This window comes from Catharus ustulatus, chromosome 13 (genome assembly GCF_009819885.2).
Source record: "Catharus ustulatus isolate bCatUst1 chromosome 13, bCatUst1.pri.v2, whole genome shotgun sequence".
In the NCBI taxonomy this organism is placed as follows: Eukaryota; Metazoa; Chordata; class Aves; order Passeriformes; family Turdidae; genus Catharus; species Catharus ustulatus.
Window position 1 is genome coordinate 17,247,673 of NC_046233.1, and position 15,336 is coordinate 17,263,008.

At 41.0% G+C, this 15,336-nt stretch overlaps 1 protein-coding gene across 10 annotated transcripts in view; it reads left to right on the forward strand.

Annotated features, from left to right (window-relative positions):
- DOCK3 (dedicator of cytokinesis 3) overlaps positions 1–15,336 on the forward strand; it is a 187,416-nt gene that overhangs the window by 159,190 nt on the left and 12,890 nt on the right. For 6 of the 10 annotated variants that reach the window (XM_033071720.1, XM_033071726.1, XM_033071722.1 and 3 more), the window contains 11 exons: positions 1,516–1,620; positions 5,425–5,566; positions 6,238–6,404; positions 6,916–7,002; positions 7,461–7,640; positions 8,588–8,671; positions 9,927–10,043; positions 10,468–10,589; positions 12,039–12,174; positions 12,701–12,782; positions 14,623–14,775. In XM_033071720.1, coding sequence (XP_032927611.1) covers positions 1,516–1,620; positions 5,425–5,566; positions 6,238–6,404; positions 6,916–7,002; positions 7,461–7,640; positions 8,588–8,671; positions 9,927–10,043; positions 10,468–10,589; positions 12,039–12,174; positions 12,701–12,782; positions 14,623–14,775 — 1,375 coding nt within the window. The remainder of the gene's footprint in view (positions 1–1,515; positions 1,621–5,424; positions 5,567–6,237; positions 6,405–6,915; positions 7,003–7,460; positions 7,641–8,587; positions 8,672–9,926; positions 10,044–10,467; positions 10,590–12,038; positions 12,175–12,700; positions 12,783–14,622; positions 14,776–15,336) is intronic. The other 4 variants (XM_033071727.1, XM_033071729.1, XM_033071728.1 and 1 more) reach the window with 1 other exon arrangement.

A 15,336-nucleotide genomic window follows, 5' to 3' on the forward strand; every position in this document is an offset into this window, starting at 1 on the left:
CACTCTTACCTCACTCCCCAGAGCATTTTGCTCTCCTGTCACAGCATTCTGAATTTAAAAAGAATCAGATTCCTTATGGAGCTCCCTGCACTCACTGTGACTCCTCGCTATTGATTACATTGATGACGTTGTAGGTCCACTGGAATAATTCCAAAGTCTGGCAGCAGTAAAATCCTGTAAGTATATGAAGACAGCACACACACACACACAGGAGCTGGGCTTGCTATTGCAATGGCATATTTACATATATTTTTTGCATAAAATATCCTATTTTTTAATATATATTTTAATTCCAAAAGAATCAAGGACAGCTTGTGCCACAGTGAGATAAGATGAACAAGAGAGAGAGAATGAAGAAGGCAAATGTTTATGGCATTCTTATCAGTTTACAAGGATCTGGTCCTCTGGTACAACCAAACACGTGATGAAATCAGGGCACATTTGCAGCATCATGCTTTAATCAGAAAAACCTGAGTTCATGTTGTTATTTAAAAACTTTCTGAATGTGAAAATAGTTCATCTCCTCCTGGGGTAGCGTACATGTATCCAAATTTAAATTCTCTTTCCAAAAAGTCCAGTTGATTTTTCTCTGAAGACACCTGTCTAACAAGGTCTGATCAACTGCACTTGTTAAGACCCTGTTTTCCCCAAAGTGGCCCCAAGGAGAGCACATGCCCAGCTTGGCTGTGCACTCTGTGCCATTCACATCACCTCCACCTTCCTTGATGCTTCCTGCAATGACTTTGGGACCTTCTCCTTTCTGAAAAAGAAGTTAAAAGTTTGTGGGAACTGAGCACAAAGCAGAATGCAACATTGCAAGTTAGGGTTCTTTGCAGTGGAAGCAATGGTGTCAAACTGGTTCTTCTCCTTGAAGAGAACCTTTTGCTGCTGTGAAATTCCTGTGAGCCTTTCAACTGAGGTTCAGTTTCCAAAGGGTCTGGAAATCCCACTCTTGATCTTTGTTGGCACAATGCCACAAAACTGGTTACTGGAACTAGGAAAAAGTCCTTTTCCTCTTTCCAACCACCTTTTTCTTCCATGCTAAACCTTCTGGTGCGCAGAGCTGTGGAAGATCCAATTTTATCCTTTTTCATGGCACTCAACTCAGTTAAGGCAAACCCAATTAGATGTAATTTTCCAGGCAGTGGTATGGATTTTGATCTGTAGGAGAGAATAGGACACTGTGAGCCAGGCAACGTGGATTTTAATCTCAGATTTGCCATTAATTCTGCAATGCAAAGAAAATTACATTGAAGACCTGTTTAATTTAAAATAAGATAAACCAGGAAAAATTCATGTCATCTTCCAAAATACAAAATGAGTATGGTGATGTTTTAGTCTGTTCCACCATGTAGACTGGTTTAATTAATAATTTTTATCTTCAACAGAATTTTGGTCTTTTCATTAAAAACTGCAGGGGTAAAATAGTAATGTGATATTTTAATGAGTCTTGAGATGTTAATGTTTTAAGTGCAGCTTTAAGGGTCTGATAGCAGCTATCTCTTTCCTCCACAGAAAATGGAAGCTACCTATTATGACAATATCATGGAACAGCAGCGCTTAGAACCGGAGTTTTTCAGAGTTGGTTTTTATGGTCGAAAATTCCCATTTTTCCTGCGGGTAAGCCAGATTTATTCAGGATGTGACAAAGTGACAGGCTCAGAGTAGCTGTTAAGGCTTTGTATTTTTGTTTAGGAGAGATGATGTCTACTATTCAGCATATTTTTAATGCCTGCACAAATAAATACAGTTTTCTGGCTGAACTGAAGGACACGGTCCGCTGGGAATGTTCTTGGGAACAGAGATCAGAAATTTGACTCACGCCACTGTGAATTTTTGATGATCTGCAGATGCAGCACAAATTGCCTCTATATTAAGCAAAATGCTGTATTGCAGCAATGTTGGGTCATTACAACTAATTTTCATCATCTCAAATTATCACACTTTAAAAAAAGTCTCACTTGACAGAATTCTAATCCCAGCCTGATGACTCTTATTCTATGTGCAAGTGAAAATTTCCTCTCTTCAACAAAAAGCCAAACAGCTTCTTTTGACACGTCCTCACTTGGAGCTCATTGCCTGCTGGTGTAACAATCCATTTAAAAAGTGAAATTTTCTTCTTTTCCTAATGAGGAATCAAACTTTGAATGGGTATTTGTTTATACAATGTCTTGTTGCTAGTTTAGAGCAAGGAAGGAATATAATCTGACAAGTGCTCCAAGAGCTGCCTGCAAATTGATGGCAGATGCCATTGAATGTGACAGGACAAGGTAACTGGAAGCTTTCAAGGACTACTGGAGGTGCATGGTTTGTGTTCTCTTTGAAGGAATGGTTTAACAAGAGGTGGCACCAATCGAGGTACACAGGATGAAGCCATACAAAGCCAAGCTATTTTGAAAGCTGCCCTCTCATACTTCCCTCTGATTATGAAGTTGTTTGTTGTCTTTTTAACAAGGATTTCAACACTGGGGTTTAATTATAGTCTTTTAATGGAAATACAGGCAGAGGTAATAAAGGCAAGTTGAAATTAGTCAAGAAGAAGGAATACCAGTGGATAAAGGATGGTGGTTTCATATTATTTGAAGGTGAACAGTGTCAGAATCAGAGAATCACAGAATCATTTAGGTTGGAAAAGACCTCCAAGATCACTGATCCTACCTTTGACCAAGCACTACCTTGTCAGCCAGACCATGGTACCAAGAGCTATGTCCAGTTGTTCCTTGAACACCTCCAGGGATGGTGACTCCATCCCTAGGCAGCCCCTTCCAATGCCTGACAAACCTTTCCATGAAGAAATTCTTCCTGATGTCCAGCCTGAACCTCCCCTAGTACAGCTTGAGGCAGTTTCCTCTCCTCCTGTCCCTTGTTCCCTGGGAGCAGAGCCTGATCCCCACCTGGCTCCCACTCCTGTCAGGGAGTTGCAGAGGGTGAGGAGGTCCCCCCTGAGCCTCCTTCTCTCCAGTCTGAGCCCTCCTCCCTCAGCTGCTCCTCACAGAATGCAGCCTGCAGCAGCCTGAGGCGGTGTGTGGAACACCCCTGCAGAGGAATCCAAAGTACAGGTGCTGCAGTGTGAACCCAGAGCTGCCCTCTGAAGATGACCAGAGAAAACTTAACAATTCCTGGTTTTTATATCTATCAACAAACGTTTCAGCAAGGGAGTGCCAATACAGTCATCATGGCACACAAACATTCCTAACACCTGAAGTACTGCCAGTGACTCGAGTTTATCTTTTTATTTTGTGGATCCTCACTTTTACCTGGCATCTTGCACAGTGAGGTGTCTGACACTGCTTGAGCTTCCTGTGCTCAGCCCTGACTCTTTGCAAAGTGCTGTAACAATGTGGATCCTTGGCTGGAGACATTAGCAGCGAACACGAGCGTACATAATTATAATCCTTGTTAATTCTGCAATTATATTTGGTAGCAGTACTTCTGATAGCAGATTACTAATGTAGCAATCTCATTAAAAGTCATCCTCCTCCTTTCTCTCCCTAATGATCCATACAGCACACACATTGTGGAGCACAGACTAAGCCCATTAGCAGTCACATCAGCATGGATCACACTGTAAAGAGATTGAAAGCAGCTATTCTAGAGAAGAAAAAGATTTACATGGATTTAAAATCTTCAAATGGATACAGGAGTGATTTAAATTGATCAAATAGCTCCAAGCCCTTTTCTTATGTATTTTTCTATTGCTGTATAGCTTAAGACAGAAAATGACCACTTTTTTCCTACATCTTTGGTTTTTGAAGACCCTTTGTCTAGAAAAGTAATTGTTCATGTTTCTATGAGTTCTTCACCTATTTCTAACCTTTCTACCTAAGTAAGTTTAAATTAAAACTGTCCATATCTTCCATCTACCAGAAGTTCAATGCCCGTCAAGCCTTGTTTTGAGATCTTGTGTTGGCATCTCTCTGAAAAGTCTTATTAAATTTAGCTTTGAGGTGTTTTCAGGGCATTATTTTTAGAATCACAATAAGTTTATTTATAGGCTTTCAGTTTTCTAGATTGCTGCAATCAAAAGCTAAAACAGAGAATGCAGTAAGTGTCATGAAGAGATTCACCTTCAAACATGGGCTCACTCCAGATTTAATAATAGCTGCAAAGTTTGAGCTTTACAGACTGAACTGTCAAAATTCATCATGTCATTCTTCTCCCACTCCATTGGTTGCTGTGACTGATGCATACAAAGTGACACATGTCACAGTCAGAACATGAGATCCTTTCCATAAAGTTGAAATGCAAATCCAAAGAAGATAACTTCTTGGCTGTGTTTTATGATCTGGTTTTGCTACTTTTCCCTTCAATTTTGCTACAAGATCAAGAACTGCTTGGCCACATCCCTTTTCCAGAGCAATTAAAAACACATTCTTGAATATACTGCAGCAATAAATGCAAGAAATAAAAGGCTGTTCTTGTTTTTAAAAGTTTTTAATTGTTTTATGAAGGTGAAAACCCTCCCTGTTCTTCTAGTTATTATGTGGATGAGAGTTTAAACTACCAAAATTAGAGAATTTGCCTGCTTTGATTGGACTTGAACCAGGAGATATTAACACTGATGAAAAATGTGGTTTGTGAGGGTTAAGACATTGGAATACAATCTGACACTGAAGAATTTAGAAATAATGTATTGTGCTATTTGGAGTTAGAGATGGCTCAAAAAGCATCCAAGAACTCTGCACAAGTGGTTAAATGCCTCAAGAGTCATATCTAAATGCAGCTTTCCATTATTAGCAGAAATGAGATTTTGCTCATCAAGAGCAAAGTGCTTTTAGGGCCAAAGGGGAATTTGTTAAGCGGCCACTGAGAATTCTTGGTGAAGTTTTTCTGTATTACTGTACTATAGACAGGGGAGTTCCTGAGCATGTGTTGTTCATCACAATCAGGGCTGGGTTGTATGGCTGTGATAATGCAGCAGTGATTAAACAGTGATTTTTGTGAATACTTTGTAGCAACTTCTCTCTAAAGAGAACTGATAAAATGATAAACATATATCTCCCTCTGTTCTATGAGATCCTCAGGACTTTTTTCCGTCTGGTGTAAATTGTATTTGACAGCAGCTTTCCCAGCATAGAACAGCTGGGACAGTGACTTAGGTTTTAGTTGATGCATTTCAGTGTAGTCCAGTATAGTCCAATTTCTGAAAAGCAGGTAAGAAGGGACCACAAGACTGAAATGCTGGGTGTGCCTGAATCACAGGCATTGTGCTGTTCAGAGATCAGTGGAATAGTCTCCTCATCCATCACTTCTTCATTAAATACATTGTGAAGAAAAGGAAGGGATAAAATACATCTAACTCTCACATTAGCATCTTGCCACTGTCATTTATCTTTGGTCCTGAAGTAACATTTAAAGTGAGATAGAAGTCAATAGAATTAACTTACTTTTAAGGACACTAATTTATGCTTGTCCCTCTTGCAGAACAAAGAATATGTGTGTCGGGGCCACGACTATGAGAGGCTGGAGGCCTTCCAGCAGAGGATGCTGAGTGAGTTCCCCCAAGCCATCGCAATGCAGCACCCCAACCACCCTGATGACTCCATATTGCAGTGTGATGCCCAGTGTATCCTTCTGTGAAAGGGCAAACTCTCCCTGGAGCTGGGGCAGAGCACAGAGGTAGAGCTGGGTATGGACAAAACCAGACCCTGTGCTGCAGATAATAACTGGTTCATTGTGGGGTGTGGTGTGACTTTTTATTTGGGGAGTAATGCAGGTCGTGTTCCATGTAGAAGAGAAGGGGCTGTGCTTGGTCATTACCAACAGCACTGGCATCACAGTTTGTGTCCTTAGGAGTATTCCTGATACCTTCTCTTGCCCAGTATTTTGTTGGGAACAGATACTAGTTCCAAAGCACTATTTTCCATTCTGCCTTTTTTTTTTTTTTTTCACGTCAGTGTTTTACTTTTTTGCAATTCCCCTTTCTTTAAAACTGCTGAACCTTTTTTTACCCAAGGCTTTGAATCTCATTCATTCGTCACTTGTACTGGGATTTGGTACACCCAGTACAATGCTCAGTGCATTTATGGACTGTACCATATCACATTTAAGGGGACTGCAGGCACTTTGGAGAGCTTAGTCATGGAACCCACACTATTTGGCTCTGAGAGAGCAGCATGCATACTGTGCGGGATTTGAACCGTAAGGACACTGTCAGCAAGTGGAACCTCCTCTCCTGTTTCCTATTTGTCTTTCCTAACACGTGGGTAAAGCTTTCTTTGACTGCACAATTACCAGATTTACAGATCTATGCAGTGACTCCCATCCCAGACAATATAGACGTGCTGCAAATGGACCGTGTCCCTGATCGCATCAAGAGCTTCTACCGCGTCAACAACATCCGCAAGTTCCGCTACGACAGACCCTTCCACAAGGGCCCCAAGGACAAGGAGAACGAGTTTAAGGTACAAGTAGCAAATAAGCACTGGTTAAGAGTTCATCTCTTGAATACTATCGTGTTATTTTATGCTGATAGAGCCTTTCAGGTGATCCTGACTTGACAGCCACAGTAACTCAAGTAACAGGTTAAGTCCATGAATACTGCTGAGTTCTGACCTGATTAAAGCATTGTCCAATTTAAAGGTGTGTTCTTTAAGTGCCAGGAGACACTGTTTGTTTGGCTGGACTTTTTTTTTATTACTGACACATAGATCTACAATGTCTTTTTGGGTCCCATGGCACAACTGGTGATTGGTCAAGTTTTAAAAATCAATAGAAATGTTGAATGTGTTGTTTCAAGCATACTGAATTCCTGGTTTGTTGTTTAAGTGACTTTGAGGAAGACCTTCTACAGAATTAATGCTCGGGAGGTTAATGCATTATTTTCTGAGCCTTGCCCCCTTCACACCTGTAGTAAGAGTACAGAGGATGTGGTTGTGATTCCCTGTTCCTCACAGCCTCACTTACTCCTTGCAGAGCTTGTGGATTGAACGCACCACTCTGACCCTGACTCACAGTTTGCCTGGGATCTCTCGTTGGTTTGAAGTGGAGAGAAGAGAACTGGTAACATTCATAATTCCTGGAATTGAGGGTTGAAATGATGAGTTACTGAGGACATGGGATAGACAGCTTGAAATTCATTGGGCTGAAATCTTGCAGTTTAAAATGGTGTTTACCAAGAATTAAATACATCCTTTTTCTACCACTTCATCTAAATAATTGCTGAATGTAACCAGGGGAATTGTGTGAGCTGATAGGATAATGGAAACAGTACCAAAAAGATGGAGTAATTGCATTGCTGCCATGTCTTCAGTATATAGAAAGACATCTATTATTGCAACCAAGTGACCTGAAATCCAGCACTGCCAACAGTGGAGTTTGTTAATGTAGCTAATTTTCTACAAAGCAGTAAAAGCGAAGGGAGCTCACTGAACAATCCTAGAGTGTCATTTTATTACAAGGAAGATAATAAATCTCAGTGAAGTGTCCATGGAATTAAAGTATATTTTATTGCCTTTGAGGTTGAAGTAAGTCCTTTGGAAAATGCCATTCAAGTGGTTGAGAACAAAAACCAGGAGCTGAGGACACTGATAAGCCAGTACCAGCATAAACAAATGCATGGCAACATTAATCTTCTCAGCATGTGTCTGAACGGAGTGATTGATGCCGCTGTTAACGGGGGAATTGCGCGGTACCAGGAGGTGAGCCGGGCTCTGCTTCCCTTCCTCACTTTTATTTGCATTTCTGTTTCAATGACAGCATGGCTTAATAAGGTAAGAAATTCTCATGTGCATTATCTAAGGATGGGGTTACACCCCCTGCTCAGTTATTCTGCATCAGTGCTTGCACAGCCACATGAAGGGAGGCCCAGGGGTGGAGCTGGGATCTCACATGGAAATAGTACAGGTAACAGCAGGGTTCTCAAAGATGACACTTGGCTTACCTGGAAATCCTCACTTGGCAGGTAAAACAGTGAAGCAGCTTTTTTAAAACTGCTTACATTATAAATTCATTTTGCAATAGAGGCTGTGGGACTGCTGCTAACTGATGAGGTCTGGAATCAGGAAAAACCACTAATTCATGCTACTGAACCATTATCTTTGCTGATGGGCTCATTTCAGATTCACTATAGAACTAAAATGATGTTAAATACAGTATGTTATCCAGCATAATCTCTGGCAAGTTGTTACTTAAACTGAGCATTGCAAAACATAGGTTTAGGGTAAAATACTGAAAAATTGCAGCAGTGGTTCAGGGGTGTCTGTAACGGAGCCGTGGAGAGAACGCTCTTCAGGTTTTACATTAGTTGCCAATTTACTCATGAAATTCCTTTAGCTTTAGGCAGCTATGGGAAGGAAAGCATAAAATTCAAATAACTGGAAGATACAAGGCTTAGTGGTATTGCACATCACTGTCACAGGGGGAAACTTGGTCAGAGTCAAGATTCAACTGAATCATTTCAGCTGCAAAGACCATTTTCTCTGCATCCTACAGTGCTTAAAACTAATAAAATTAAGCTCTGCTGTTATCTTAATATATTTCATTTTCCTACAATTTTTAGACCTTTTCCTTTTATGCTTTGACTCAATGTTATGATGAAACACCTTCCCATAAGCAAAAAACACTTTTTTTTTTCCTTTCCCTGCAGGCCTTTTTTGATAAGGATTATATCACAAAGCACCCCGGAGACGCAGAGAAGATCTCCCAGCTCAAGGACCTCATGCAGGAACAGGTACTATTTTTCAGGTGCAGAAGAAAATGGCTACATTGTCTGGATGCATCAGCAGTCAGTCTAAATACCAGATCCAACTGATTCATTCAGGAGCAAAGATTTTTGGTACAGGAGATCTAAATACATTCAAACAAAAAACAAGGGGGAGGTGGGCAAGGAGAGTATGACAAGTCACTTTATGGGAGGTGAGGTGAAGCTCAGCTGAAAGTACATTAATTTTGTTTTCTACATTTACTATCCAATAGACATCTTGCTGTATTTCAAGCCTGCCATTCATTTTTGGCATTTTGAACTGTCTTCCTAGCAAATTTTAAGATAATCAGAGGCAGGATAGGTCACGCTTTGAGACTAAAGTGGCAGAGCCACATATGAAAACTTAATGTCTGTTTATATTATCTGCAGTTTTATTTTTCCATAGTGTCTCCTTGAAACATCTTGGTAGATAAAGCTGCGGGATGCTTTGATGGGAATGAAATCAGATAATCACATCCCTCTTAACTGAAAGTTTGGCAAGATACACCCCATTAAACAATGTGCCCAAATCTGAATAGAGCTACTAGGCCTTGTTCTTCAACAAATCACTGAATTGCATTTCAAATTCCCCATCTGCAAAATAATGCTTATCTCCCTTCAATCCTCAGGAGATGTTTGAAGATTAATTAGTTATTGTTTGTACAGAATTTGGATCATGTAGGGAATTACATACATCTTAAGCTTCCTATCATTGCTATTTTCTTTCATCTGAGACCTTATATAATCTCATCCAATCATGAATATTATATGTTTGACCTTTGAAAAAGTGACCTTTAGAAGTAACTAATGAGGAACAGGAGGAGTGACTGCATGTGCCACACTGCTGCTGTTCATCTCAATTATCAGAAACTCCTTTTAGAAGTGTCTGCTGGCAGCTCAGACCCCATCCCTGGCATTGGGAGGAGGAGGTTTTATCCCAGGGCATTATCTATGTGAGGGCATAATGCTGTTCACTCTGCAGAGAGAATCTAGCTGGTAGTTTTGTGCAGTTACCTACTAAGAAAAGCAATGCAACATGACACAAATGTACTTGTCTCACACTTAAATACTTGTTGGAGTAGTATGAACTTGCCAGGACTCCAAGGCTTGATTAATTACCAGCATTCTTGTAATGGACAGTGGCATATTCCTTGCACATTGCCAGAACTGCAGGACAGGCTTCTATTCTCTCTCTTGAACACAATTTATTTGGGTTTCTTATGTTGCATTTTCTTTTTCACAGGTCCATGTCCTAGGAGTGGGTCTGGCAGTCCATGAGAAATTTGTACACCCTGAAATGCGTCCCCTGCATAAGAAACTGATAGATCAGTTCCAGATGATGCGATCCAGCCTGTACCATGTAAGCCAATAGTCACTTTTCCATTTTTGAATTATGTGATTAAACATCTGTCAGTTGCAGTAAGGTTCACAAAAGAACTGGGCTGATACAGCATTGATTGAACCTACTGCACTGCCAAATTACCAAAGCAATTCTTGATTTTTGAGCAAGAAGGCAGTTGTAGAAAATATGTTAACTTGCTCTTTCAACAAGAATTAACAAGAATTGTTAATATTTGTATATTCTCTGCTGTATCACAGAGCAGTTGTAAAGCCTAATTTTCAGTTGCTATCTCACATAGCAGAAAATTATGTAAGATACAAGAAGCTTAACAGGAGGTGTTGCATGTTCACTTTAAAAGAAGTGCCATAACTGAAAGTAGCATGACTGAAGAAAACGTGCAGTTTTCCATGTCTGACTGAGCTGAAGTGTGTTTGCTCTGCAGGAGTTACCTGGCCTGGATAAGCTGAGCCCAGCCTGTTCAGGCTCCAGCACCCCCCGCAGCAACGTGCTGGTGTCCCACGGCCCCATGAGCCCAGAGAGCATCAAGCTGGTGCACAGACACAGGTAACCCCTCTTAACCCCTCTTCCTCCAAAGATCCAGGGGCTCTGCATGCTCTTCCACCAAGGCTCCAGGATCTAGGGAGTGCTTAGCAGGAGAGGCAGCGCCAGTTTAGGCAGAGGTGCCTTTTGTCTTCATTCAGTGTTAATTATTGAAGTTGAAGAATTGGAATAAGAAAGTTTAGAAATCCAACTAGCAGCAAATGCTGAACACCTCCAGGTGTGACTCCATCTCTTTAGTTACTGTAGAGGCAGAAACACAAAGCTGCCACTCAGTTCTCCAGACTCAATCTGACTTTGGAGATCCCAACCTCTCCTACTTCTGTTGCACCAACAGCAAATAACTGGGTCCTTATCAACCATAAAAGGAAAATTGTATGGCTTGTTTTAGAACCCAACTCAATATGTACCCATTTTGAAGGATCAAAATTGTAATCATTATTTTTATAATTCTGACCAAATCAAAAGTCAAATACAAGAAAGGCTGCCATGGTGTTTTGATCAGTATATCAAAAACTGACTCTGTGGTGCTTTTTCAAACTTAATGCCCATATATTAAATCTGAGATAATGATAGAGGATAAAAATTTGGATAATAAAGACAAAATAGTGGTTTTTGTATCCAGCCAACATTGCTTATTTGAAAATGCTAATTGCTCTTCAGTGTTATTTTTCTTTTTGGGTCATTATATTTTAGCTGGTTTTAAAGGCTGGCATAAAAAGCTGTGGAGAGCTGTCCATGAATCCAGGATGGTGAATTCTTTATGTTATTATAACTGAGTAGCTTATACTGCTCCCATGGCTTAAAAGTTGACAAACAGTGTCTAGGTGATAACATTTTTTCCTCAAAATTCCTCACTTTGTAAAGGCTTTTTTAGTTTTTAGGACAAACTAGGGAAACTTCGTCACTAGAGTGACAAAGAAAAAGTTCATTCCCTGAGGGAGATCAGGGTGCAGCCTGCGCACCAGCTGCGCTGTATTAATTTACTGTCAGCTACAAAATTGCCTTAAACTGTAATGCTGAGGCCCAATGCATGCAATAAGGAAAACTGGATTTTGACCTGTGTGTCTTGTGTTTAGATTCCTTTGGAATGTTTTTTTTTAAGCTGCTCCCACTCACTTTAGCATTAAAAATGAGAGTGGTTTCAGTGTGTTCTGTTATAAACAAAACAAATATGCACCCAAGGCCATGATGTGACGTTACACTGGGTTGGGGTTCTGAAATTCAACATCCTGTGTACTGTTCTGTTTTACCTGTAATCTTCTTGTCACTTCTTTCATATTTACCCACATTTATAGATTTGTTTGGGCTTATTTGGCCTGATTTTTCAAAAGTGTTTGACATCTAGAGTGACCTAAAGCAGCAGGTAACTGCAGGTACTTATTACTTTGGAAAAAAAATCAGGCTTCACAAACAGGTTCAAAAATTAATTATGCCCTTGCTGTTTTTTTCCAGCCCACTGAACATGCTTGGTTCAGTGAGACACTCCTCATCCTCTCTGTCGTCGCACACCTCCAGTGAAACAGGAAACCTGGTTATCCTGACAGACAGTTCTGTGGGGGAGACTGCTGAGGACATGTACCACATGCAGGTACAGCTCCAGCACAGCCAACAGCAGTGGAACATGTTCCACAGGGTTTTGCTTAGGAGCAGGACACTTTACCTGTGCACATGCTTGGATTTGTCTTCGGTGTATTTTTCAAAGAACTGAATAGGTAGAATGTAAGATTGTTCAAGAAAGATGACAGTAACTCACTAGATTAACTTCTGGAAGAAATCTCCTGAGTACTGTGGTACACACTCCTGCAGTCCAAGGTCACCCTCCTGCTTTCAGAAAATGAGACTTCTGTCCCATTTTGTTAGCCTGCCCCATTGAACATGTGCAGTTAGTGTTGCTCTTGGTTTGGAGAGGTGGAACAAGTCCCACAGGGCAGGTTAGCAGTGGCCTGCACTGAAGCTGGGCAGAGACTGCCCTGGCTGATCCAAGACAGGTCAGTCCCTAAGGCACTGATGCTCTCAGGTCTCTCTCATGGTTTCTCTGCCTCCTGCAGCTTGTTTACCCTAAGCCCAGGTACCAAGGTTCAGTCACCAATGTCTCTGTTTTATCCTCATCCCAGGCTAGTCCTTCCACCTCCAGCCTGAGCTCCACTCACTCGGCACCGTCCCAGATGATTAACTCTGCCCCTTCCAGTGCTCGAGGTAAGCATGGACAGGCCTGATGGGGGGCACCTGCAGCTGCTCCCTAAACCTGGCAGCCTTGCTGACTTACAGGCGAAACACCACCTACACTGACACCTAACACTGTTTCTCTTTTGGACACATAAATACCTCCTCAATACCTTTTCTTTACAAATGGTTTAATTCTCCATTTGAGCATTTTTTCATCTGTGTTTTGAATGGTTTCAGACAGTTGAATTTCAAAACGATTTCCACTGTTCCACCACAAAATTGTGGCAGGCAGTCTAGAGGAAAATGAGAATAGTTCTTGGTATAGTACTTAAAAAAGAGATCATGAAGACAAAGGCAAAGAAATCATTTTACAAATTTAAAGAAATTATGAGAAAAAAGGACTTGAGGCAGTTTAGCAGAGACATATGTATACAAAAGTAGATGTATAGGATGAATGTTGAAAGATATGAATTTTAAACAAGGGAGTTAAAGAAGGGCTTCCCTGTAAGGAAATTCTTGAAGAAAGGAAAAATATAAAAGCATACTCTGGGGATACTCATATTGCTTTTGTGTTACAGTAGCTGGTCTTGATATTGCTAATCATTTTCTTCCCTAGCTGAAGCAAAACCTCTCCATGTGAACTGACTTCCATGACTTCTTTTCAAGGTTTTGGGTTTTTTCCTCTCCACTTTGGATTCTCAGTTGCAGGTTCTACATCTTTTGTCACAGGCATCTGAAGAAGGCGTCCAGGATATAGTCAGAGATGGAGGCTGATATTTAAATCTTACCCCTTTTTCCATATAGGGGAATTCTGTGTCTCCTGATAGACAGGGAATGTGGAAAAGAGCCCATTCTCTCAAGCAGTCCTGGGGCTTTTTTGCTCCACCTGCCAGTAAAATCCTAATTGACTGGCTGTTGTTATGACACAGATGCAGCAAGGTGATTTAATTGAGGGATCAGATGGAGTAGGAAGGTGAAAAGTGAACATCTTCAAATAAAGGCAAACAGCTGCACAATTACCAAGGGCTGGAAGGAGAATGATGACAAACAGTAACCAGGTGAAACTGGTATAACAGGAAATGGAACTGAGAGAGGGCTATCATGTCAGGAGGAAGTCCCGAAGTGGATGTGCCTCAGCTGGCATGTGAATCTTTGGGGGATGGTGCTGTACTGTTTCACGCTGTTTTCCACTGTAGAAGTCCAGTGAGAAGCTCACAGTGACAGGCTGTGACAGGCTGTGACAGTCTTTCTGAGCCTGATGACTGCACAGCATCACCAGCTTTCCTCTTTACGGTGTTATTCACTGTTGCTTAGAAACCAACATGATGAATGCTCTGGGCTGCTGGGTGAGCCAACAGCACCTCCCAGGGATGGGACCCAGACACGCTTCAAATGGGAAACAGTAAGAGAAGTAAGGAGTTTGAAAAATATTTATGTTGCCTGTGATACAGTGTTTCTTCTCTGCTGTTCTGTTCACTTTTAAATTAGGTGAGCACAGCATTCAGACATTACCCACTGGTGGGATTTCACTTCTAGTAAGGTCTCAGATGCAATCTGTGTTTCCCAGTGTGCCAGTCACTGTTCTGGTTATTACAACACTTCTGTTGGAAATGGAGCTGTTCCTAATGACAAAAAGCCCTTACACTTAAATTCCACTGTGGTAATGCAGCTGTATTATTCTCCTTGGTGATTTTTCCTTTTCTTTTGTTTTTTTAACTGGGTGAATTTGATGCTTGTGAAAATGAGACCAGTATCACTGGCTGGAGCAAGGTACTTCACAGACATGACATGCGCAGCTCTGCCAATGCACCTCTATCCTTTTTTTTTTCCTTTTTTTTTTTTGTATTTATTTATATTCTTTTTAATTTAGCGCTGGTGAAAGGTTCTGGATTGCCACCACTGGAGGCTGAAGCCCTCTATTTACCCACAGAGCAGATACAGCATGGGCGGCAGCTGTGCAAGTTCCCCCACGCTGCCCCCACCCATGTGCCTCATCTCTGTCCTGGAGGGACCACCTCTAGAGGTGAGAGGATAGTTCAGTCTCCATGACCCATCCAACCCTTGGCCTTTCTGCTGAGACTGCCAACAAAGCTACAAGAGTCACGATGCTGCAGCTGAACACTTGTCAGATGGGAAGTGGACAAAGCCCAACAATTCATTTCACCTAAATTTATCAACTGAACATCTTTGTACCACATCACCTGTGGCTTTAACCTGAGCGTGGTTGGGTAGGATTTCTAGGGTTTAGCCTGATTTTTAAATGCTTCTCTTATTTATCCAAATGATAATGCAGGTACTTAGACCACCTTCTCTGTTTTACTGCAGAGTCCTTTCCTGAGGACATGGATATCTTTTTAACAAATTAGTTCCATCAGTGACCAAAGCAAGCCATGGCCTTTTGTATTAAGAATCCAGCAGGAATTTAAATTGTTCTCCACTTCCAAAAAATTACCTTTTTATAGAGCTTTAAAATAGCAACACAGGTGATTATTTGGTTTGTCCAAAGAAAATAACTAAGCTATTAATTTAAAAAGAATTTTTAAAGGATAGTCATCAGGAAAGTTGATCAATGATTCAATTTTAT